The 24,740-nt window shown below is 37.9% G+C and overlaps 1 protein-coding gene across 2 annotated transcripts in view; it reads left to right on the top strand.

The window, feature by feature from the left end:
- The first annotated feature begins 250 nt into the window (after positions 1 to 250).
- UHRF2 (ubiquitin like with PHD and ring finger domains 2) overlaps positions 251 to 24,740 on the top strand; it is a 75,382-nt gene continuing 50,892 nt past the window's right edge. For both annotated transcript variants that reach the window (XM_059924754.1, XM_059924753.1), the window contains exons 1-3: positions 251 to 739; positions 6,427 to 6,660; positions 14,950 to 15,209. In XM_059924754.1, the coding sequence (XP_059780737.1) occupies positions 587 to 739; positions 6,427 to 6,660; positions 14,950 to 15,209 (647 nt within the window). In that variant the 5' untranslated portion in view covers positions 251 to 586. The remainder of the gene's footprint in view (positions 740 to 6,426; positions 6,661 to 14,949; positions 15,210 to 24,740) is intronic.

Here is a 24,740-nt window from a genome sequence, read left to right as displayed (position 1 = left end):
CGAAACCGAGACCAAGGGTGCAACCCATGTGGGCGGCCTTCTAACCGCCAGACACCCGAAGACTAGAGGGCGTGTCCAGGGCCCAGGTGCACGCTGAGGCGCAAGTAACGGCTCTCGGCGGCCCCGCCCCTCCGCCCCGCCCTCCCCGCACCCGCCCATTTTAGTTCCCTCAGGTCTATAGCCACTTCCCTGGTCGCTTCCTCTTTAAGGCGGAGCCCGGGGTAGATCTCGCGAGATCCGGGTTGGCGCCGTGACCTCCATGTGGGAGCTAGAGCTCTATAAGTAAACACTCCGCGCGGTGCAGACAAGGCTGTTTCCTATTTGTGAGGCGGGGGCTGCTTCAGCCGCGCTTCCGACTGGTTCCGGTTTACTTCCCTCCTCCGCTCTCTTAGGTGGGCTCGCGGTCTAGCATTCGCCGCCGCCTGTCGGGCCCGGCGTCTGGTCGGTCTTCCTCGCTTGTGCGCGCGCTCGCCCGCCGGCCGCGGAGAACCAGAGCAGCCGGAGAAGCGGCGCGGGCCGGGCGGGGCGCGGCGCCCAGAGCGCAGGGGGAGACAAAGCGAAGCCGGCCCCTTCTCCCGGCGCCGAGATGTGGATCCAGGTTCGCACCATCGACGGCTCCCAGACGCGCACCATTGAGGACGTGTCTCGGAAAGCCACAATTGAGGAGCTGCGCGAACGGGTGTGGGCGCTGTTCGACGTGCGGCCCGAGTGCCAGCGCCTCTTCTACCGGGGCAAACAGGTGAGGCGCGCCCACCGCACCCCTCTGGAAGCCCAGCAAGGGCAGCGGGGCGCCACGGGGATGCGTGGGCTGGGCGGGCCGGAGGGCTTGGTGCACCGCGCGCGCAGAGCGCACCTAGCTCCACTTCGGGTGGGCAACCCGCGAGGCTCAGAGTGCGGCCCTGGGCCCGCCTACAGGGCGCAGCGGGGTCCTGGTCGACCCCTTTGCAGGTGCGCTCGGCGGGGGCGCCCCGAGCGCCGAGACCTCGTCGCCCTTACCAAGCGGGTCACCAGCCGCAGGCATAGCCCGCCAGAGCGCCTGGGTTCCCTCGCTTCCCGCGCTTGGTGGGGTCCGGGGCCCCTGGAGGGCGGGGAGGGCAGCGGGCTCTGGCGGCCATGCCGAAGCGCGGGTGGGGAGGGTCGGAGGCCCCCGCTCCCAACCGCGCTGACCCGGCTCACGGCTCGTATCGCTTCCGTATCTCTGCCGGGCTCCGGGCTCCCAAATAGGAGGGGAAACATACATTGCTCCCTCTGGGGCATAAGACCCGAAGTCTGTCTCCTCACTGTGGAAGGGATTTGTATATACTGAAGATTCGAAGGGTTTACAGAACTTCTGGTCCTCGCTTCCCTCACCTCTTTTCCTATAATCAAATCTGTCGTGGGGCAGATTAGAGACCTGGGCTGAAGAAGCTGTTGATGTAACCCGGGACAGGTTTAAACTGCCCGGTGTTTGCCAAGGGGGTTGTTCGCAGAGTGAAAAGCAGTGTAAAAGATTCGTTTTGCTCTTATTTTTCACCTTCTAATAGACCCCTCACTCAAGCTTTTAACACAGCAATTGGAGCATAGCCAGCGGTACATACTTGAAGGCTGAAAGTGTTTTTTGGCGGTGAGGGTGTCTGTGGGCGTCGCTGGTAGTTGAACAGTTTAGCCTTGGTCTGGCCCATTGAAGAAGATTTTTCCTACTCACATGGCCTGTACCTAGAGACCCAGACCCATCCTATTTTATTGCCTTTTTTTTTTTTTAAAAAACGTTAATCCACTAAAGAAGTTGGCATCCTCCAGTTGGTAGATCATAGTTTGGCTCCAATCCTGTGGTTTGAAATAAGTGTAACTCTCTTTGATTTGGTAGAAGTAGCCGTTTTCCTACAGCCAAAGGGTTTGAAAGGAATATTTTTCTCCCCTTCCTAGGCTTACCCTTTGAAAACTGCCCAGAAATTTCAGAGTAACAAGATTACACTCTGAGAAAGAGCCAGGGGTTTTTTTGTTTTCAAGTAAACGATAGCATCTTTGATATGTGTTAGTAGCCAGTTTTATATTGATCTTCTAATGTTAGACTTGTAAAAATAGCTGTTCAATTTAGTTGTAAACTTTGCTTTAGAAATAAATGTATGTGTATTAAACACTATGTAGCTTTATATTGCTATGCCTCCAGTGGCTGACACCTTTTTATCTTTTGGTCAAAAGTGAAAAGCATGTAATCAAGTTTATTGAATTTTATTTTCTAGCTAGGAACAATAGTACATGAATTCCTGGGATACTTTGGTGACTTCACCAGAGATAGAAATGAAGCATGAAAATGTATTCCTGGGCGACACCCCTTACAGTCTAATTATCAAATACGATAAAAAGAAAATGTGCACCTGGCTGTCTTTAGGAAAAGGTAGGGATTGGGATAAATTCAAGGCAACAGGGTACATTTTCAGGAAACCAGGAGGCTATTCCAGGTTCAGGGAAAAACTTGAGGATAACAACATTATGTACCTCCTAGCCCAGGACAGTTGATAACTCCCTACTTTGATTTCACTATAGGGATAAACCAGTAGGAATTAGGAATGGACCTTGGGTGCTGTACTTAGTTGGAGACAGAAGGAAGACATTGCTGAAGCTGTGTTTGTTCCTTATGAGCTGACAGGTAGCCATGGCAGTGATTATTATCTCTATTCTCCTTTCCTCTTTGGTGTCTACAGTCCTTGGACAGGATAGTGTGTCCTACTGTTGGATTGGTGTCACAGGGCTGCCCTTATCCTGTAAAACGCCTTTGTGCTTATTAGAAAAAGGCCACCCTTCCTCAAGATGCCTTACTGCCACATAGTGAAAAATGTCATAAATAAAATCAAATTTACAGTGTCCATGATGTAAATGGTCTCCCCCCTCCCCCCACCTTTGTATGTTAGGTCTGCCGCTTTTAATCCTTGGAAAACATCAGAATCACCTGTGGATATTTATTATAGATGCTCAGCTCACCCCAGAATTGCAAGTGGTTGAATTTAACAAGACCCCATGGGAGACTCTGATGAGCACCAGAGTTTGAAAATGAATATTGAAGGATAGCCTCATACTAGTTTCTTACTGTTCAAAGTATGGTCCCTGGATCAGCAGGACCAACAGCATTAGCTTCACCTGGGAACCTCACACCAGACCTACTGAAGTAGAATCTGTATTTTAACAAGGTCCCCAGGTGGTCTGTATGCAAATGAAGCTTGAGAAGCTCTGTAATTATGTGATTCTCTCTACTTTAGAGAGTCAGAATGGAGAGCAGCAATTCAGGGCTGTAAGTTCCAGTTAAAGTAGGGTAACCTCATTTGGATATTCTTCTCTGGGAAGTTGAGTTTGCACCCTGGGGGTTGGGGGTTTTTTTTAAGGAAGAGTTATATTGGTGGATCTCTAAATCTTTTTGAGAATCCAGAGTTTTTCCTACTTCGAAAGGATTCTCTACCTTCTTCTCTTTCCTTCCCTGTACCACTGTAGGGACTCTTAGAATAGATCGTAGATGTGGGGCATGAACCAGAACTGAAGAAAAACTGAGTAGTTGCCTTTTGCCCCTGGACTCAGTTTTCACATGGAGTACAAAGTAAAAGTGTTTGCCTACTTGAGTGTGTGTGTGTGTGTGTGTGTGTGTGTGTGTGTGTGTGTGTGTGTTATAGTGTATATGCTGTGAAAGTGTAATGCCCTCCACCTGCATCCCTTATCATTAGCCCCTTGGGAATGACTTCTCTGCCTTCTCAGCCACTGCCAATTCGTGTTTGCTTCCTAGTTTTCCCTTGCATCACTGTTGCCGTTCTTACTGTTACCTGGAATTTCTTCCTTCAACCCAATTCAAGGAAAAAATTCTAGGACTAGTCCTGCCTCTCTAATATTGTAAATTCTGCAACCCCATCTTCTAGGATGGCAGTTATCAAACATTTTCTGCTGTGAGACATTGATGGACTATAGTTAAATGCATGAAACTCATAGGTGTTTGTAATTTCCAAATTACCCAGTCCTTTTCTCCCCCACTCAGCATACTTTAAGTGCAGGTAATTTTCAATCTATACTTTCATTAAATTTGGGAGAACTTTAGTACTTATTCTTATTTTTTTAGCTGTGCAGCTTGCAAGATCTTGGTTCCCTGACCAGGGATCAAACTTGCGCCCTCGGCAGTGAAAGCGCAAGGACCACTGGACCGCCAGGGAATTTCCAGTACTTTTAAAATAACATTCCAACAGTCTTCGCAACTCTTCACAATAGCCTAACTCTGTGGAACTTTCTGTGCGGTGAATAGTAATCACTGTTTCAGGAAAACTGGGAGGGTACCTATGAATTAGGAAGCCCTATATAATCTGGGTAAAAGTCGCTATCCTAGCGAGCGTGAGTAATTGAGGAAAAGTGATTACTTGTTATTGTGGGCCTAATTTCTATTACAGGGCTTCATGTCTTCATATGCTTAGCGCTTCACTATGACTTAAGATGCTATTTTTCCTTTCAAACCAAGTCTCACTTTAAGCAGCTTATATTTACTCTGATCACTTCCTAGAAACTAGTCAGAGGGGTTGGGTATAAGAATGCCCCCAAGGTCCCTCTCACTGACACCTCAAATTTCAGTGGAAAAGTGTTTATGGAAATACTTTGGATTTCCAATTATTTCATCACCTTAACAGCTATCTTCATTTTGGGGCATGCCCTACCACTTAATGTGCATGTTCTGTGCTGTTAGTTTTTTCCCTACTTTGAACATGACATTTTTTTGTAGTTGTCATAATGTGCAACAGCTGTATGTTTAATCAAAGTTGTACTTTTTCAGTTGTTACAGAATTGGTGTGTTCTTACTTGGGGGTGGGGGGGAGGGAAGGGGATGCTGTTGGAGAAAGTCAAAATGAAGGTGTGAATGTGTAGTTTTTTGCTCCTTGAGGTTTTCCCAGGAGTTCTTGTTTTTTAAATCAGATAAGCCATGTTAACATCCTGTCCCTATAAGGGCTTATCTACTTACTGACTTGGAAGACTCCTTAGACTTATTTGAAATAAGCATGTTAACTAATCTGTGAGATAATGTCTCATTTAATTCCCCCACTGGAAGATTTGAATTTCTCAATCCCTTATTCTGTTTAACGGTGTGAACACTCTTAGTGTGCAGGATTGTGCCAAGTGTACTCTTGGACCACTTGAATTAAAGTTACCTTACCTAGTACATTAGTAAGTTTGTCATTCAAGGACAGATTCTCATTCTTTTCTCTTTGGTTGACTTCTCACATATGGCTTTATTGTGTTAGAGCTGTGAATGGTGACAGGTATTAACATACAAAGAGGGAAGAATGACTAGGGATTAAATTGGTAATGTTTTTGGGGAAATGGTAGTTCTGAACTTCAAGGAGTTTAGAAAAATGGCCAACTGACTTTCATAAAGAAACAAAATGGAGACTTAGTTTCCTAGGGCTTCCGTAACAAAGTACCAAACCCTAGGTGGGTTAAGACAACAAATTTATTGTCCAGCAGTTCGGGAAGCTGTAAGCCAGAACTCAGGTTGTCAGCAGGGCCATGCTATCTCTGGCTCTAAGGAAGAATCCTTCCTTGCTTCCTTTAGCTTCTTGATGTTTGCTAACAATCCTTGGTGTTCTTGGCTTGTAAATGTGTCACTCCAGTCACGTGGCTATTTTCTCCCCATGTGTCTGTCCAAATTCAAACTTTTCATAAGGACACCAATCACAATGGATTAGGGCCCACCCTTATCATCTAGTTTTAACTTGATTACATCTGTAAAGATCCTATTTCCAAATAAATAAGGTCGCATTCTGAGTTACTTGGGATTAGGACTTCACCGTATTTGGGAGGGGTTGGGGGTGGGGCTGGTGGACGCCATTCAGTCCTTTATAGAGACCTTGCCAAAATATGGGTAAGTTGCAAGATAATTTATTCACTAGTCATCCTGGAATACTTTTCATAATACAACTTGATCACCTTTACAGAGAACTTTGAGCAAGTTGGAGTAGCATAAGCAAGAATTGTAATTATTCCTGCTTGAATTTTTTTTCCGCTTGATTTTTTAAAATTACTCTTCAGAAAGATAAAATGGTTAAACGTCTTTATGAACACAAGGTCATAAAACAGTTCACTTTCAAAATTCACCTTTCTTGTAGATTCATTAAAATACACAAAACTTGTTGAAGTTTAGAGTTTTTCTGCCTAGGTGATGAGGTCACAGCAGCAGTGATAACATTTTTGGTTTCAGTGGCTATCAGATTTCCCTATAGTTGATATAGAATGGTTCTTAAGAATGTATGGAGGTCCTGAGAAGGTGCTGTCATCAGAGGCCATAGGAATGGCTTCACAATCACTAAATTGCAGTGCTCTGTATTTTATTTTAATAATTTAGCTAGGACATTTGAGTAACTAAGGATGTAGAAAGATTGAGTCTTGAGAGAAGCATTTTAATCTTTTTCTATCCTTTTTTTCTAGTTAGAAAATGGATATACTTTATTTGATTATGATGTTGGACTGAATGATATAATTCAGCTGCTAGTTCGTCCAGACCCTGACCTTCCTAGCACATCTAAACAGACTGATGTACAGGCCAAACCCTGTTCTAAGAGTCCACCTAAAGTAAAGAAAACCCCAAGGGTGGGACCTTCCGGTCAGCCGTCTACATCAACTCATGATTTTCTTATTGATCCTGGCATTGGACTATACAAGGTATGTTGTCTTCCTCAGACTTCTGGTTAATTGTGAGAATATAGATATGTTCTCTTCAGGGTGTTGTGAACAAGAAAACATTGATTGCTGTTTGAGAGTAAAGATTGGGCTGTTAATGTTTTAACTTTTAAAAGTAATCTTGAAATACTAGTGAAAGATATATAGACAAATGTATAAAATGTATATGTACAGTGCAGAGAATAATAAAGCAAACACCTGTGTAATTCCACCAAGGTTAAGTAGTTCCTTTTTGAAGCCTCCTGTGTGCCCCTACCAGAACACATCTCCCTCTCCCTAAGAGGTAAACTACTTGTTCTCACTTGTATGGTCATTTTATTTTTCTTTAGTGTTACTACTTATGTATGTATCGCTAAACAATGTTTTGTTTTGCCTGTATTTGAACTTTTTCTTTTTTGCATATAGATATTTTTCACTATTATGTTATTGCGTTTTATTAACATGCCACAATACATTTATCTAATCCATGATTAATAGGTATTTGGGCTGTTTCCAGTTTTAGCTGTTATAAACTGTGCTGTTTTGAACCAACTATGTGTATCCTGGTATACATGTTGAAGAATTTCTTCAGGAATTTTTACCTAGAAATAAAAGTGCTGGTGGAATTTCGATGCATATTTTATCTGTAGATCAGCTTGGGGAATTGACATCTTTACAATGTTGAGTCCTTCATTCACGGATGATAGATGTCTCCATTCATTTAGATCTTTGACATCTTTCTCAATTACTTTTCTGTTTACATATCTTTGACTTATTTCTAGCAGCTTTGTTTTTGATGCTGTTACAAATGGTTGCCTTTTAAAATTGCGATTTGTTTGGTATGTAGAAATGCAATTGATTTATTTATTGACCTTTGTTATCCAGCAACTTCTTCAAATTCTAGTAAATTTTGTAGGAATAATTGACAGTTTTGCTCCATCTTTTTCTATCCATATATTTTTTCTTAATTCTTACTGGTTGGGATAAACTGGGACCCAAACTTAATTTTTCAGAGCTTTTTCAAGGCTAAAAATTAAAGATTGGTAGACAAAATGAATTAAGAAAATGCAAATAGAGATCTATGGAAAAATGCAAACAGATCATAAAAATGGAAAGAATCAAAACTGGCAAAGAGTTGTATCAAAGTACCTGGCCTGGCTACACTGATGAATTGCTTTAAACCCACAAAGATATCTAAATTGACCCACAAATGTAAAAAAAGGAAAGCTTTCATTTGTTCTATAAATTTAGTGTAATACTGATACTTAAAACATGATAAAAAGCACACTAGTATCACTACATATTGATGTAAAACCTGTTATGTTTTGCAAATAAAATTATAACTGTATATAAGAACATACCTTGACTAATTGTGGTTTGTCAGGAAGTGGGATAGTTCATTGTTAAGAAATATTTTAATATTTCATATTAATAAACCAAAGAAAACAAATGATCTAATCTGTTTTCTGCATCTAAATAAAAATTTGAATTCATTTCTGATTTTTTTTAAAAATCCTTGGTAAGAGGAACAGATGGAATAGATGAATATTTTAAACCACACCCAGCATCATGCTTAATGGTGGGGAAAAGCCACAAACATTCCCATTAAAGACAGGAGCCAGACAAAGAAGCCCGTTAATGCTATTGTTTAACATCTTTCTAGAAGTGCTAGGTAATACAGATAAGCAGAAAACAAAGTGTTGTAAATACTGGAGAAGGCAGTCTTTACTTAGAAATACCTGGAAAGCTGAGAAAATACCTTAGAGCATTATGAGCCATCAGCAGAGTGGCTGTTTACCAGTAGCTTTCCTTACTATGATCATTTAGTAAAAGAAAAAAGTATAGTAACAAAACAAAAGTCTGGGAATAAACTTACATGATATGCACAAAACTTACATAAATTAGTGCCTTATGTAGTGCTCACAGTTCAGATTGAATTGTTAATATTGAAAGCCCACTTGCCAAATTGTTGTCTACGTCACTCATTGATTTCATCACTCTTTCAGTTACCAAAACTTTCTACTTGATATTTTTTCATATTATTTAAAAAATAAACTTGTTAGTTTAGAACAGTTTCAGATATACAGCATAATTGGGAAGATACTACAGAGTTTCCATATATCCCACACCTGGTTTGCCCTGTTGACATCTTACATTAGTGTGTGGCAGGTTTGTTATAATTAATGAACCATATCTCCTTAGCTTGTACCTAATGTCTTTTATGTTCCAGAATCCCATCTAGGACACCATATTACATTTACATTAGTATTATACTAAGATAGTTGTCACATCTCCTTAAGCTCCACTTGGCTGTGGCAGTTTCTCAGACTTTGTATTTGATGATCTTGACAGTTTTGAGGAGTATTGGTCAGGTATTTTGTAAAATGCCATGTTAGGATTCATTTGTTTTCCTCATCATTAGACTGGATTTACATATTTTGGGAGGAAGAGCACAGAGGTGAAGTGCTATTTTCATCACATATCTAGGGCACTGTACTGTCGACATTCTATTTGGTGATTATAATTTAGGTTTTACATCAATAGTAACTTACTACTGTTGATGTGAACCATAATCACCCGGCCAAGGTGTAGTGTGTGTCACATTTCTTCACTGTCAGTTTATTTTCCCCCACCGCCCTTTACATACTGTATTTTTTTGAGATGAAGTCATTCTATGCAGCCCAAACTGCATAGAGTCAGATTATCTACAAAAATTATTAGGAATTCTTTTATGCAGGAGACTTGTCTCTTCTCCATTTCTTCAGTCATTTATTGACATCAGTATGGATATTTTTTCTCCTGTGTCCCTTCCATATACCCCCATTATTTTGGATTTCTTTGATTTTCGTTAAAGCGCTTTCTTTCTGGCACTGGCACTAGCCCTAGCGCTTTTCTTTCGGGCTCATCTTGTAAGTTTCCTGCCCCAGTCCTGCAGTCAACCATTTCTCCAAGGAGCCTTGGTTCCTGTAATTGGAGAATGGTATTGGAAACTAAGATCTGGGCTCTAGGTGCTCCTTGCTACTGGGGTGTTCTTGTTTTTAGGGCCCTCAGCTGACAGAGCAAGGAAATACATGTAGTATGTATAATAACTCCTGTATATCCATGTATCTATAAATATGTAACCATCTGTGTCCATATTAAGCTTACATTATTACATTTTAACTTTTAAGGGCAACAGTTTAGAAGCTGCTACTTTTGACTTGATTTGTTTTGGGCCATGTAGGTATGAATTTGTTTTCATAGGAGGACCAGCTTATGAATCTGCAGATCTGAGATTAATCAAGGTTAAGTAGTTAAGGTCGATTTAAATTCTCTGTTTAGCACACTTCTCAATACCCAGTTGTGTCCCCTCCCCCAAACTAATTCAGACAAACATCATGAGAAACTACTTCTCTTAGCAGATCTTCGCTTTTTATTTGCAGTGTTAGCACTTTGGCTGTCACCTATTTCTAGTACTTGGTTTTGTTTCGATTTTTAAACATCTCTTATATTTCATATTAATATATAGCATAGATGTTAAGGACTTGAGCTTTGTTGTCAGACTTGGTTTCAAATTTCAATTCAGCCGCTTTCTGAGTTTGACAAATTTGGCAAGTAAGTACATTGTCTCCCTTTCCTCATTTAGAAATACACTTGGAACCTGGCATGTAAACTCTCAAAAGGCTACTGTTATTTGTAAAGTAATATGTTTAGTCAAAGCTGCACTTAACCTTCCTCTTTAGTTGAAGAGGCTAACACAAACTTACTTGCTTTTTTGGATGAACCTCGGTAATTGTCATAGATATTTGAAATTTTGACTAGTGACTTTTTCATATAGAAGGGCTTATTTCTGGATAATCCATTCATTGAGTATTTAGATATTTCGTGTATATTTGTACTAGGTACTAGAAATGAGGTAAACAGATGATATTGCCCTCTGCCTTCATAATTATATTAGATATTCTTTTGGGCTAGCCTGAAAATGCTCAGAGGCTTCTACTTTTGACTTATTTTGAGTTTGCTTTGAATTTTGTCTTTTCCTTAGAGCGAGTCTCTGAATAGTGGGTATATCAAACTTTCATTAAATTGTGTCTGAATCATTTAAAAATTGGGAGGTTTTTTTTTTCCTCTTCATGAATTCTTGCCTATGTAATTTTTGCTTTATAAAGATTTTTCTTTATGGATGAGCAAACAGATTTGGAGGCTTTCCCTTCCTTTTGCCTAAGAATATTTTTGGACCTCATGATAAGCAGGCACAAAAAGTGGATTTTCAAAGTAGTGTACTCAAAACAGACATAGGTAAACATTTAAACTTTAAGATGAAATTTTAATCTGAAGTTGTTATCCAATATCAGTCTTGTTTTGCCCTATTTGATAACTTTGAGTGATATTTGGTCAATTTCAGATAGCTTCTCACATGTTGTAAAAAACCAGATATCACTATCATGTTTAGAAAGTCTGTGGAAGATTGTGCAGAGGCTGGGTCCATCCATTCCCATTGTACAACACATTGAACCACACTCTAGGAAGCAATTTATTTTCTGAAACCAGGTGGACCTCTGATGCCTAAATTGGTTTTAATTCTGGTTTTTAGATGTGGAAGCTTTGTATGACTCACATCAGATCTTACTGTTGAAATGACTCATTCTGGCTTAAATAATAACTGTTTAGCATGATGATAGTAAGCTTTTAGGGTTTAGCTAAGTGTGTGGCACTGTTAAAACTTTTTACATGTCTATGCTTATTGTAGCAAATAAAGAGGAAAATTATCAGTAATTACTAAGTAAAAATCATGGATTTCTTATATTTCCTGTCTTTTGTCTATAGTGCAGTGCTGCTCTATTTAACCTTGTTGATCATGAAATGTAATAGACAACAAATAAGAGTAGAACTTAACAAGATATTATGAAGTCAGTGTCCATAAATACCACTCAAATTAAGAAATAGAACAGCAGTACGCCAGGAGCTTCTCATGTGCCCCTCTTTATTAAACTCCCTCCTCCCTAGTTGTAACTACTACGCAAACTTCTATGGTAGTCATTTCTTTACTTTTTATTAGCTTTAACCTTTTATTTATTTATTTATTTATTAAAATAAATTTATTTATTTATTTTTGCCTGTGTTGGGTCTTTGTTTCTGTGCGAGGGCTTTCTCTAGTTGCCGCGAGCGGGGGCCTCTCTTCATCGCGGTGCGTGGGCCTCTCACTGTCGCGGCCTCTCCTGTTGCAGAGCACAGGCTCCAGACGTGCAGGCTCAGTAGTTGTGGCTCACGGGCCTAGTTGCTCCGCGGCATGTGGGATCTTCCCAGACCAGGGCTCGAACCCGTTTCCCCTGCATTGGCAGGCAGATTCTCAACCACTGCGCCACCATGGAAGCCCACTTTAACCTTTTATTACACTTAACCTCTAATAACCTTTAACCTATGTATGCATCCCTAATTTTCCTCTTTCTGAACTTTATATAAATGGAACCATATTGTGTTTTGATTTGTAACTCTGAAGAAACACGGTATAATGAGAGAATCATGTTCAGAGTTAGAGAAACCTTTATCAACTTAGCTCCCATTTCTAGCTGTGTATCTTCTGAGGGCAAGTGTATTTCACTTTTGAACCTAATTGGAAAATAAGAATGACGTTGCATTGTAATTTTTAAAGGAGGTAACGTATATAACGTTAAATGGCTAATGTATTTACTAAATAAGCATGGTATGGTAATAAGACCATACTATGAGTTTTAATTAAGTTTTAACATAGGACATATGTTGATACTTAGTGGAAGGAGAGTTATTTCATTTCTTCCTACTATATGCTTGCTAGGTTGGCACATCATACAGATTTGTCACCTAATCTCAATATTACTGCAAAGTATGTTACTTTATAAAAGAAGCTGAGGCTGGGACAGGTTAAGTAACTTGTTCAAGGTTACATCTAGTAAGTGATAAGCAAGGGCTTAAACACACAAGCTCTGCAGATAAACCTCAGTTTTCCACAGAACATACAAAGTGCTACAGCTAGCTATGGTAATTTCTCTAGTATTTGCTCTTGGTACTGTTTTATTTTTTAATGATTTTTCCTTGCCTCCCGTACTTGGGGTTTTTTTGTTTGTTTGAGTTTTTATCAAACACTTGGACATGAAAGACTCTTCTCTAAATGTGGCTACGGGCATATCTTGGAGATAATACGGGTTTGGCTCCAGACGACCGCAAAAAGGAATATCGCAGTAAAGAAGTCAAACAAGTTTTTTGTTTTCCAGTGCATACAAAAATTACATTTACACTATACTATAGCCTATTAAGTGTACAACAGCATAATTTCTTTTAAAAATGTACATACCTTACTTTTAAAATGCTTTATTTAAAAATAACCATCTAAGCCTTCAGCAAGTCGTGATCTTTTTGCTGGTGGAGGGTCTTGCGTCCGTGTTGATGGCCACTGGCTGATCAGGGTGGTGGTGGCTGTGGCAGTTTCTTAAATCAGACAGCAACTTTGTCAACTTTGTCACATAGATTGACTCTTCCTTTCACAAACAACTTTGTCACATAGATTGACTCTTCCTTTCACAAACAAGTTTTCTGTAGCATACAAGGCTGTTGCATAGCATTTTACTCACAGTAGAACATCTTTCAAAATTGGAGTTGAGTCCTCTCAAACCCCGCCACTGCTTTATCAACTAAGTTTATATAGTATTCTAAATCCTTTGCTGTTTCAACAATCTTTGCAGCATCTTCAGCAGGAGTAGCTTCCATCTCAAGAAACTACTTTCTTTGCTCATCCATAAGAAGCAACTCCTTATCCATTCAAGTTTTACCATGAAATTACAGCAATTCACCAACATCTTCAGGATCCACTTCTAATTCTAGTTCTCTTGCCATTTCCATCACATTGAAGTCCTGAACCCCTCAAAGTCATCCATGAGGGTTGGAATCAATGTATTCTAAATCCTATTAATGTTGATATTTTGACCTCTTCCCAAGAATCACAAATGTCCTAATGGCATCGAGAATGGTCAGTTCTTTCCAGAATGTTTTCAATCAACTTTGCTGAGATCCATCAGAGGAATCACTATGGTAGCTATAGCCTTACAAAGTGTATAGTAATGAATAGTAGCAAAAACATAAGCTTTAAGGTCAAGGTGTCTTCAAATCCTAGTTTTACATTTTATTAACTTTCTTTTGGAGCAAGTTAACTTGTCAGAGCCTTTGTTTCCTTACCCTGTAAAATATGATTTATTAATTATTAAGGTTAGTTAGACAAGCCTAACTAAAGGAGCCTTGCATAATACCTGGTATATGGGTATTAACTTTAGTACATACTCACCCGCACCCCTACCCCATGTGATACCATCTGTCAGAATTCTCTTGGATAACTTAAGTGGTCTTAGACCCTCAGGAAGAGCTAGCTTGATTAGGTAATGATCTTGTATTAGTAATGTCTTTTTTTTTTTTTCTTTTTAAAGACTTTTTTAAAAGTTGAAGGGATGTCTCTTGGTTGTCCCTCCTGAAAGGGCTTTGACCTTTAGACCAATTCCCTCAGCTTTTTTAGGACAGGATTTTTTTTTTTTTTTAAACGCGATTCCTTAGGTAACTCTAAATTTCTCTGGTATACCTGTCTTCTAATACCCTGTTTTCCTTTTGTTAGATTGTATGGTTTAGTTCTGGATCATCCACTAGAGTTGACTACATACATTTTGCATCTTTATAGCTCTGTTCTCTTTATATTTTCTTTGTTCTTCGAGGTACTAAAATAATGCATTTGCTAGTGACTTGCTGTTGGTGGAACTTATCTCCATTCTGTATAGGTAGGTTCACTAGATTCTTTCCTTTGTACATGTGCGTAAGTCCCTCGTTTTCGAGTTTTATTTTCTGTTTAATACTGTGTTTTCTGGTTGGACTGACTAAATTATCTGTAGGATTCTGAAGAAATTAATGGAACAAATTAATATCACAGTCATAATACTTCAAAGTTCTGGCTTTTTGTTAGTGACATTCTTAATGAATGACATGCCAGAATGACTCTTGGGTACACAAGAATTATATTTTAAAGGTCTAATATAGATATGGGTAAGGAATAGTTAAAGAAAATACCTATTTCATTGAAGAATATTGGGAGGAAAGTTAATTTTCATATCAGTAAATAACAGATTTGACAGTATAATCCAAAAAGAATAGTTTCGTTCTAATCTTTGAAATTACTTTAAACATGAATATCTGCAAATATTAACTATGATAACCCTCAAAATAACTTGAGTTATATTAATGTTTTTGAAGCAGTAGATGAAATTACGCTTCATTAACTAATTTTAAACTTTCTTTTAGGTAAATGAATTGGTGGATGCCAGAGATGTTGCCCTTGGTGCTTGGTTTGAAGCACGTATACATAGTGTTACTAGAGCTTCTGATGGACACTCACGTGGCAAAACTCCACTGAAGAATGGCAGTTCTTATAAAAGGACTAATGGAAATATAAATCATAATTCCAAAGAGAACACAAATAAATTGGACCATGTACCCTCTACGTCTAATTCAGACTCTGTTGCTGCTGATGAAGACGTTATTTATCGTATCGAGTATGATGAGTAAGTGCTCATGCTATTGAGGACTTCATTCATGTTTTTGTTTGTAGAAGCAAAATCTTTCATCTCAAGATTGTTTTCAAATAATAGTCTTTCAGAAGAAATCATCTAGGGGTCATGTTCAGTCTAGTACCATTTGTTTTTATTTTTGTTTGTTTAGTGGTTGTAATATAATAAGAGCTCCTCAACATTTAGCATCTGGCTCCTAAGTGGTTTGTTGTTTTGGGTATCCTAATACCTGGCTTAATTCAACATGTAAGGGTTTCTCTTTGTCTGGTCCTCTATTAGGGTTTTTGCTATGTATTTTAATAATATTCTAGAAAGTATATAATAGTGTGTAATGTAATAACATTCATTCATTTATTTATTTATTTTGGCCATGCCGTGGGGCATGTGGGATCCTAGTTCCCCAACCAGGGATCGAACCCATGCCCCCTGCAGTGGAAGTGCGGAGTCTCAACCATCAGACGGTCAGGGAAGTCCCTGTAATAGCCTTTAGAATGAGGTTGAAATATTTTCTAAAAGCTAATATTGGGATAATTCACATAAAATTTATACATTTAAAGGGTACAATTCACTGTCTTTAATATATTCATAGCATTGTGCATTATCACACACTATTCTTAGAACATTTTTATTTTCCCCCAAAAAACTATATGCCCGGCAATCACTTCCCAATCCCTCTCTCCCAACAAAAATTTTTTTTTTGAATTTTATTTTATTTATTTTTTTATACAGCACGTTCTTATTAGTCATCTATTTTATACAACAAAATGTTTTTAAATGTTCATGTGATAACAGTATTAAGAACTTGCTTTGACGGCTTAGACTTTAACACTGAATTATTTTCCTTACCTATTTTCAAAATCCTAGTATAAAAGTTACTATGGGGAAAGATTTAGTGTTTATTCAACACTAAATGATCTTTGTCTTCATTCAAGTGACATTTTAATATGTATAGAAAGTATGAAACCAAGTCTTTATCAGGTGTGAGTTCAAGATCCTAAAATGGTTTTGATTTTTCTTAACAAAAATGGTATAAAAGACTGGTGTCAACTCAGATTTCCAGGATACCTGGAAAGGGGTCAAAAGTAGATCCCTTTCATCTTTTCTGATACTTCTTATGGTTGTAGTTAACTTGCCAACATGGCTTATTTCAAATGTGCAATCATACTGTTTTTTACCATAGTAGATGATAATAGAACCAACAACTAAAGTGAGTATTAAGATCTGGGATTGGCCAGAACTGGCAATATTGGTAAATCGAGCCTGGGATAGAAAGGGATTGGAGTTGATGTGTTAATAGTAACCAGTGTCTGGGTTTATGAATACCATGGCAAAGAAACAAGAGTGGAGGACTTAAGCTATCTGTATATCGGCTGTCAACAAGTAGAGTTCTTGATTTGCTTCAAGTTTTTATTCTATTTCTTGGAGAAAAGAAGAAATAACTCAGAAACCTGCTACCTGGGACCTGATTCTGGCCAATAAAGGAGTTATTATTTGGCCAAAAAAAAAAAAATTGTATAGAATGGCACAGTGTAGAAATAGGGTAAGAAGCTTTAAACACTAAGTGAACTAAGGCTTATTAAATTTTTTACAGTTTTAGGGGCTCTTGGTTGGTTTTGGAATAAGACTTTCCAAGGGATAGACCTGAGTTTGGTACAATGTTAGAACATAAATCACAATATCTTAGCGTTTATTTGGTTATTTTTTTTTTTTAAGTAAATCATTTTTTTTTTAATTAATTAATTTATTTTGGCTGTGCTGGGTCTTCGTTTCTGTGCGAGGGCTTTCTCTAGTTGTGGCAAGTGGGGGCCACTCTTCATCACGGTGCGCGGGCCTCTCACTATCGCGGCCTCTCTTGTTGCGGAGCACAGGCTCCAGACGCGCAGGCTCAGTAGTTGTGGCTCACGGGCCTAGTTGCTCCGCGGCATGTGGGATCTTCCCAGACCAGGGCTCGAACCCTTGTCCCCTGCATTGGCAGGCAGATTCTCAACCACTGTGCCACCAGGGAAGCCCTGGTTATTTTTTAATGAAGAAGTTTGTGTTGATTAGAATGAATGTTAGTCTAAACCCAACATGCATGAGAAGACTAAAATTATCTGTCCAAAATAATTTTACATGATGGAATTGTTTCAGTGCTGGCAATTTAAAGATATGGTAGCTGAACTTTCTTTGAGACATAAGATATCAGAAGCTTAGTAAATGTCATTCATATCTTCAAAAAGAGAAAAGGACTATACAGAGTAAAGTATGAAATAAATAAAATAGATGAGTTTCTGGATAAAAGTCCCAGATAACAAAAAGCTAGTATAAGCATCTAGAAAAAATCATGATCCCATATGGATGTGATAAAGAATCCTGTTAAAGTTTCATTCGTCACGGTTATCAGAAAAGTTAAAAGCTATAGTCAAGTTCGTGTTAATTTCAGTAACTTATTAAACAAGTTCTTATGTTCTTGGACGGAGGATGCATTGAAGACAGATTGTGGAGTATGTGGCTTAGCAGTAGTAATAGATTCTTATTGAGTAGTAAGCTCCAACTTAGTCAATAGAATGTAGCTATCAAATAGTTACGCTGTAGGATGTTTTATTAGAAGTAAGATATCTAGAACAAGACTGGTGGTGCTACCGTTTTACTGGGCTGGTTATTCTCTGCTTGGAATATTGTTTTCCATCTTCGTGCTTTAAGAATAATACCAACAGGACCTGGTGCATCTTTAGAGTAGAAGTCAAAATGTAAAATCAACATGAAGAATAGCTAAAAGAACTAAGTATTTACATTGAAAAGACTGGGATCAAGATAGTTTTCATATTTTAAAAGCTCTGGGTGAAAGTTCTGTACAACATAGAAGGTACGTTTCAGGATAACATAAACTTCCTACCAGTCAAATCTCTAAAGATAGAGAATGGTCTACACTGAGAAGGAGACAAAAACAAGTGTTGGCTATCTTCAACCTTAGACAGGGGGAATTACTAGAAATGTTACATTGCAAAGGGAAATAAAGTTAGAGGTCATTAATCCAGTCACTCTAATTTTTTACTTCCAAAACAGTATTTGTGAGACAGTTTTTTTGTAGTTAATAGACTTTAAGTACATATAGGCTGCCATTCCATTCCATTTATGATTCTAATTTAGTACTGACATTTCTCTCAATGAATTAACTTCATTTTTCTCATAGATTAAGTTGAAAGTAATCTGCTTAATTGTCTCCAAACTCTGAGTGCAGCAGTGCGTTTTGAACAGCCTGTCATTTAGCCAGTGCAGAGAGGTATTGTACATGGGGCCAAGGAACCTGTCCGAGGAATTCTTCTGGGATATGCAGTGTTTGTCAGTTTAAAATGGCACTGTTCAAAAGTTACTTTTATAGTGACCTACAGGTCCTAGTATATTAACCAGACCAAATGAATTCTCAGTCTTTGAAATGAATTTCATTAAAAGCATTGCTGTCTCAGAACAATATAAGTAGGTATACTACTCTGCATCTTCAATCCCCACTCCAGTCAGAGCAGAGTTAAAAACAATTTTTAATCTGTGAGGAGTGATACGTATAACAGATTTATGATGTTACTTATTAGGTAGATGTGTTCCACAAAACAACACTCCCAAAAGCCAAATCTAGTAGTTGATATTGTTCTAGAATCTCAGTGAAATCATTTGTTTGCTAATCTTATTCCATTTTTCCTCTCAAAATTATAGATACAAATATTCTAAGTGCATAAAAAGCAGGTTATGTTAAGAGATTTGTTTGAAATGTTTTAAGGTTTAAGAGTTTTACTGTTTTCAGGGGTCTCTTTTCTATAGATTCCTTGATGAACATAGACTGAATTGAGAGCTTCCTACTGCAAATAATATAAAGCAGAATTGTGGAGTTAACATCAAAGTGCCTGCTACAAAGAACATATATGTGGGTTTGTTCTGTTTTGTTTTTTCATGATGGCTATTCTATACTATTCATCTGTCATCACCCTTGCCTTAGCAAGGGCTTTGTATTTTTAGAATTAAACCAATCCAGTAAGTACTTTGGGAGAAAGAGCTAGTAGTACAAATATTAAATCTAGACTTTAGAGATTTAGATTCCAACGGATTCTTAAATCTTCTGTAAAGTTTTAACTTCTTAAAAGCAGCTTTATTAAGGTATAATTCACATAGCATTCAATTCTCCCATTTAAAGTGTAAAATTCAGTGTTTTTTTAGTATATTAACAGGACTGTGCAACAGTCACCACAATCTAATTTAGAACATTTTGGTCTTCCACAAACCCCGTACCCATTAGCAGTCACTCCCTGTTTCCCTACCCCCACCAGCCCTTCCCCCAACCCCTCTCAGCCATAGGCAATCGGGAATCTTCTGACTCTGGATTTGCCTATTCTGGACATTGCATATAAGTGGAATCCTATAACATGTGGTCTTTTGTGACTGGCTTTTTTCACTTAGCATAATGTTTCAAGGTTCATCCATGTTGGAGCTTATATCAGTACCATATTCCTTTATTGTCAAATAATGCTCCATATTACCACTGTTTATTTATCCATTTATCAGTTTATGGACACTGGTGTTTTCTACTTTTTGCTGCTAGGAACCTTCATGTACTATTTTTTTGTGTAGGCATTTGTTTTGGTTTTTTGGCATGTATGTGGCAGCGAGATTGCTGGGTTGTATGGCAGTTATGTTTAACCTTGGGAAGAACTGCCAGACTTGTTTCCAAAGTGGCTGCACCATTTTACATTCCCATGAGTTGTGTATGAGGGTTCCAATTTCTCCACATTCTCACCAAAACTTTTTTTGATTAGAGCCATCCTATAGTATAGGAGGTACAATTAACCTACAACATTATGTTAGCTACAGGTGTACAGCATAGTGATTCAGTATTTATACATCACAAAATGACCACACCCCTAAAGTGTGTTTATTGGAGAATGACTACGCCTGCTTGAAACTTTTGTTTTTAGTGGTATTTTGGGCAGAAAACAAAAGGGAAGGGGATTCAGAAGTGAGCAAATGTCAAGGTAATATAGGCAATTATAAACCCATGGAGTGGTTAAATGGTGAATTAAAGAAAAAGAACATCAAATTTTCCCTTATTTCATAGTAAGCTTGTACTGTATATTTCCATAGCTTTCTAAAAGTTGTCTTTATTCCCATTAGTTAGTTACTCTCTGTAGTTATTTAAGGTTTAAAAATGTTAAGGGTCCTGAACATCTAAATTCACAAATCTGTGACTGCAGTCTTCTGAGAGTAGAGATCCTGAAGCTAATTGTGGTGATGAGCCATGATCTTGACTGATAGGGAAGTAGACTGGGAAAGGGGCAATCATTACCTTAGTGTTTCTGGTAGGTTAATATGTCTATAGCATAGCTTACAGCTATTTAATCACATTAACTCTTATATGCCAGACTCTGAGCTAACTTCTTACATGAATGCTCATGTAATCTTTAGAATAACTATAATGTTAGTTACATTAACTCCCATATGAAGAGACCAAGGCTTACTTACATAACTTGCCAGAGGTAACATCTGTTAAATTGTCTGACTCCAGAGCTTAAGGGTTAACCAATATGCATTATTGCCACTCTGCCTTAAACAGGGTACATGTAATTGGTAATAGCCTACATAACTTCAAAGGTCAACGATTTTGTATGACCTAAAGACTTGCTTTAGACTTGGCCTGGGTTTTAAAGCAGACAGCACTTATACAACTTTGAGTTAAACCCTGGGTATGTAAGCAACTGAGGCCACACTACTGAATTTAATCTTTACTCATCGTTTGGCTGCTTTATCAACAGATAAAGGCTTAAATCCTTACCCTGCTTTTGTATTAAGAAACATCTGTTCTTAGTGGATTTGGTTTAGATTCCTCTTAATTAGCAGTTCTCAACCCTAGCTACACATTAGTTGTCTAAGGAGCTTTAAAAATATCAGTGCCCAGGACCCACCCCCAGAACTTCTTGTATGATTGATCTTTGGGACCTCAGGGGATTGCTGTCTCAAAAGTTCCTCTGTGATTCTAATGTGTAGCCATGGTTGAGAACCACTGCCTTAGACTAGTGGTTCTCAAAGTATAGTCCTGTCCAGGAACATCAACATTACTTGTTAGAAATCTAAGTTCTTGTACTTACTCCGGATGTAATGAATCGCTCTCTGGAGGTGGCCCTGCAGTCTGTGTTTTAATAAGTCCTCTGGGTGGTTAATATGTATACTCAAGTTTAAGAACCACTCACTGATTGCCTTTTGTACAGCCTTATCAGTTGCTACTAAGAACCAATATGGGGGAAAGGGGTTGATATGACAATTTAAACATAGTAAATATATTAAAGGCTGGAGATGATATACAATACCTGAGGAATCTGAGTATTCATCTTTATTTTAGTACCTGTATAGGTGGCTTATGGCTTGTTGATTTTTCCATTTGTTTCCATATACATAAATGATTAGTTAAGTCTTTTTCTAAAAGAAATTATATTTCATTCCAGCTAAATGATCTGTATCATGTAAATGAGGGACCATTTTCCACTAATGCAGTCTTTATCTGTACCTTGGCTAACATAGAAAGCAGTGACCATCATGTGTTTGTGGAGAATTTATCTTTTATGTTGTATTGGTACATTCTTTTTTTTCCTTTTTAACCAATTGAAATATTCTGTTTTGAGTTTTGTGGCAATTTTAGTATATCATCATTCACATAATGTTTCTTTTGACTTGATGATAATTTCTCTGAATTCCCCAAACTTGCACTTCCTCTTAAGAACTCAAACCCCAACCCAGACCATACAAAAGGAAAGGTTAACATGGGAGCAGTATTTGTAGAATTAGCTCCAGAACCACTGTTTAAAAAGTATTCTTTATTTCTTCTGTCTGCTCCATCAACCGTTAAGTATTGGTAAATTCTTGAGTAGGGGAGAATACTCTGTAGTAGTTGAATATTTGTTCTGAGATCTAGTTCTGGCTTTCCTGTTGAATTAGACTCTTAAATGCATCAGTCAATAGTTCTAAGACAAGCTTTCTGAATTGGGCTTAGGGTTAAACTAGATCTCAGAATCTCCCCATATACCTTCTTCTAAGGATTCAACAGGTACATTTACAGGTCAGTTAAAAAGGTGAATACTAGTCTTGTCAGTGACTTGGTTTTTTAAATTGCTTCATTAAATTTAGTGTTCTAATTTAGAGACCTTGATTTATAAATTGGAGCTGATTTCTATAAAGAGAAATGTAAGCTAGAAAGCACATAGTAGTTTGAACAAGGAAGTATATATATATAAAGAGGGAAAATGCTTATGAAAGTTATTTTATTTATGTGTCATATCTTAGTGAATTGTCTATGGCTAGGCAAAGTTGAAATCTTTAAACATGAGAGAGAGTTTTCATAGTGACATGAAAACTATTTATATAATCTTTCATGCTCCATAGTGTTCACATTTCAAATAGAAATCAGTTTACCTCAGAAACAAAAACTCTTTTTGTTTTGACTTTTTAGTAGATTATTCTGAAGTACCCTTTTTAAAGCATGGTTCAATAATTCTCTTGTTAAAACAACACTATGTGCCAGGCACTATACAAGTACTTTTCCTGGATTATCTCATGTAATCCTCATTAAACAATCAATGAAGTGGATACTTTTCTAAGTGTAAAGAGGGAATAACTGAGATTTAGAGAAGTTAATATACCTAGTATTGAATAGGTGATAAGTGGTAGACTGAGATTCAGAAGAGCACGTACTTAGAGCCACTCTACCATACTACCTCTCATTTTGAGAGAAGCATGCTTATAAAATACCTTAATATATAAATAAGTATATATAAAATATTATAAAGCAGTTATGTTTGCATAATTAAAAAAATTTCTGTCATTCTCTCCAGTTATGTCACAGAACAGAAACCTTAAATCAATAAACACCTGTGTGTCTTTTTCTGTAAGGAAAATGCATAGCTCGCTAGTATTCAAAGGATTTTTAAACCAAATAGGTTAAACTGCTGCTTTTAACAGCGTGTCAGTGTTCTACCATGGGATTGAGATCAAATGGAAATGTCATAGCATCACTTAGAACTTGGAGGGTAACTTACGCTAGGCTACAATTAAAAGCTCTTCTGGCGAACGTCTTAGGATAATGTTGTCATTGCTGCCAGCATTCTTTTAAGATTTTTTGAGCTATTCTAAGCCTGTGGTGCATGCTTTTGAGTATTCTTAATTATGGCTACTGCAAATAGAAGTCACTGAACCAATTTCGAAAAAAATCAAGTGGTATTTTTAGATAAAAGTTGCTGTTCTATAAAGTAACAAAACTGATTTTCTTGAATGTATTGATGTGATCTATTTCTAAAGGAATCCCAAAAATGTTTTAATGATGTCTGGGTTTTCATGGGAGAAAAGGAATAAGATTTTTAAAAATCAGATCAGAGTGTCATGTTGATCTTGAGTAGGGAGCTATAAATGAGAGGTTTAGTTTCAGAACCCTGGTGCAGTGACCAGTCTCCCCCATTGTTTTTTGGTTGTTACTGACATGTTTGCCAAAGACTTAGAATATTTCCTCTTTCTATGACTTGCAGTGTTCTGAATGGATGATAATCAAAAGGAGGGCAGAAGAAGTTAGATCTTTGACTTTATTGTTGCTCTTCTCTTGTGTTAAAAGATCACTTGGTGCTTAGAAAAATGATTACAGGTATCAGTTAAAATGACTACAGATATCAGTTGATTTCACCTTTTCAAATTTATACATCATTCCTTTACATTAGTGTTTCTCAAAACGATGGTCAGCAACACTGCGGATTCACCCAGGTACGATATTTATAATGCAGATTCCTGAGGGATACCAAATCCCACCCCCACTCCCTGCATTGGGTGGGCCTGGAGTAGAGCCCAGGAATCTGCTTTTCAGAAAGGCAGCCAGGAGCCTATTAAGTATACAGAGCATTGGTTCTCTTATAGGCTTTATAGTTTTAGTCATTAGAATCAGAATTTGCTTTGAATTCTAGGTCTTTGGTTGAGTTTTTTGCTTTGTTTTCTTTGAACTTGTTCAGCTTTAATTTCCTCATCTGTAAATACCTACTTGACCCTGTTCTGTTTTTTCCCCCAATAACCTTGAAAAGTATCCAGTAATAATAGTGAAATTTTCTGCTTTTCATTTATTAATAAAGCCAGGTTATTTTGGTAAGTACTCTTAAATAATTTATCTTTGGCATAGGTATCTTTTAACCTGATTACATTGTTTCCACTATTAAAACAGTTATACACCATAGTTAACATGTTGTACAAGTGAGATTTATTTCCATGTAATATGTAAAGTCCTACTGTAAGCAGTTTTAAGTAAGTTATTTTTTGTCTGTGAGTAAGCTTTACATTTAAGGTGTGAAACTGAGTAATGTTATCTATTAGATTAAGAAATGCTTTCTTTTTGCATGTAGTATGACATTAAAGATTTGCTAAAGTAGAACATGCCTCCAGGTAAATGTTGTCCTTATTTAAGCATTTTAACACCAGGAAGCCATGTTTTGAAGGAAGGTTTCAGTGATAGTACTTTGCTTAATACAGTTTGAGTCT

Source organism: Balaenoptera ricei, chromosome 6, assembly GCF_028023285.1.
Source record: "Balaenoptera ricei isolate mBalRic1 chromosome 6, mBalRic1.hap2, whole genome shotgun sequence".
Lineage (NCBI taxonomy): Eukaryota > Metazoa > Chordata > Mammalia > Artiodactyla > Balaenopteridae > Balaenoptera > Balaenoptera ricei.
This window is presented reverse-complemented; position numbering and strand designations above follow the sequence as displayed.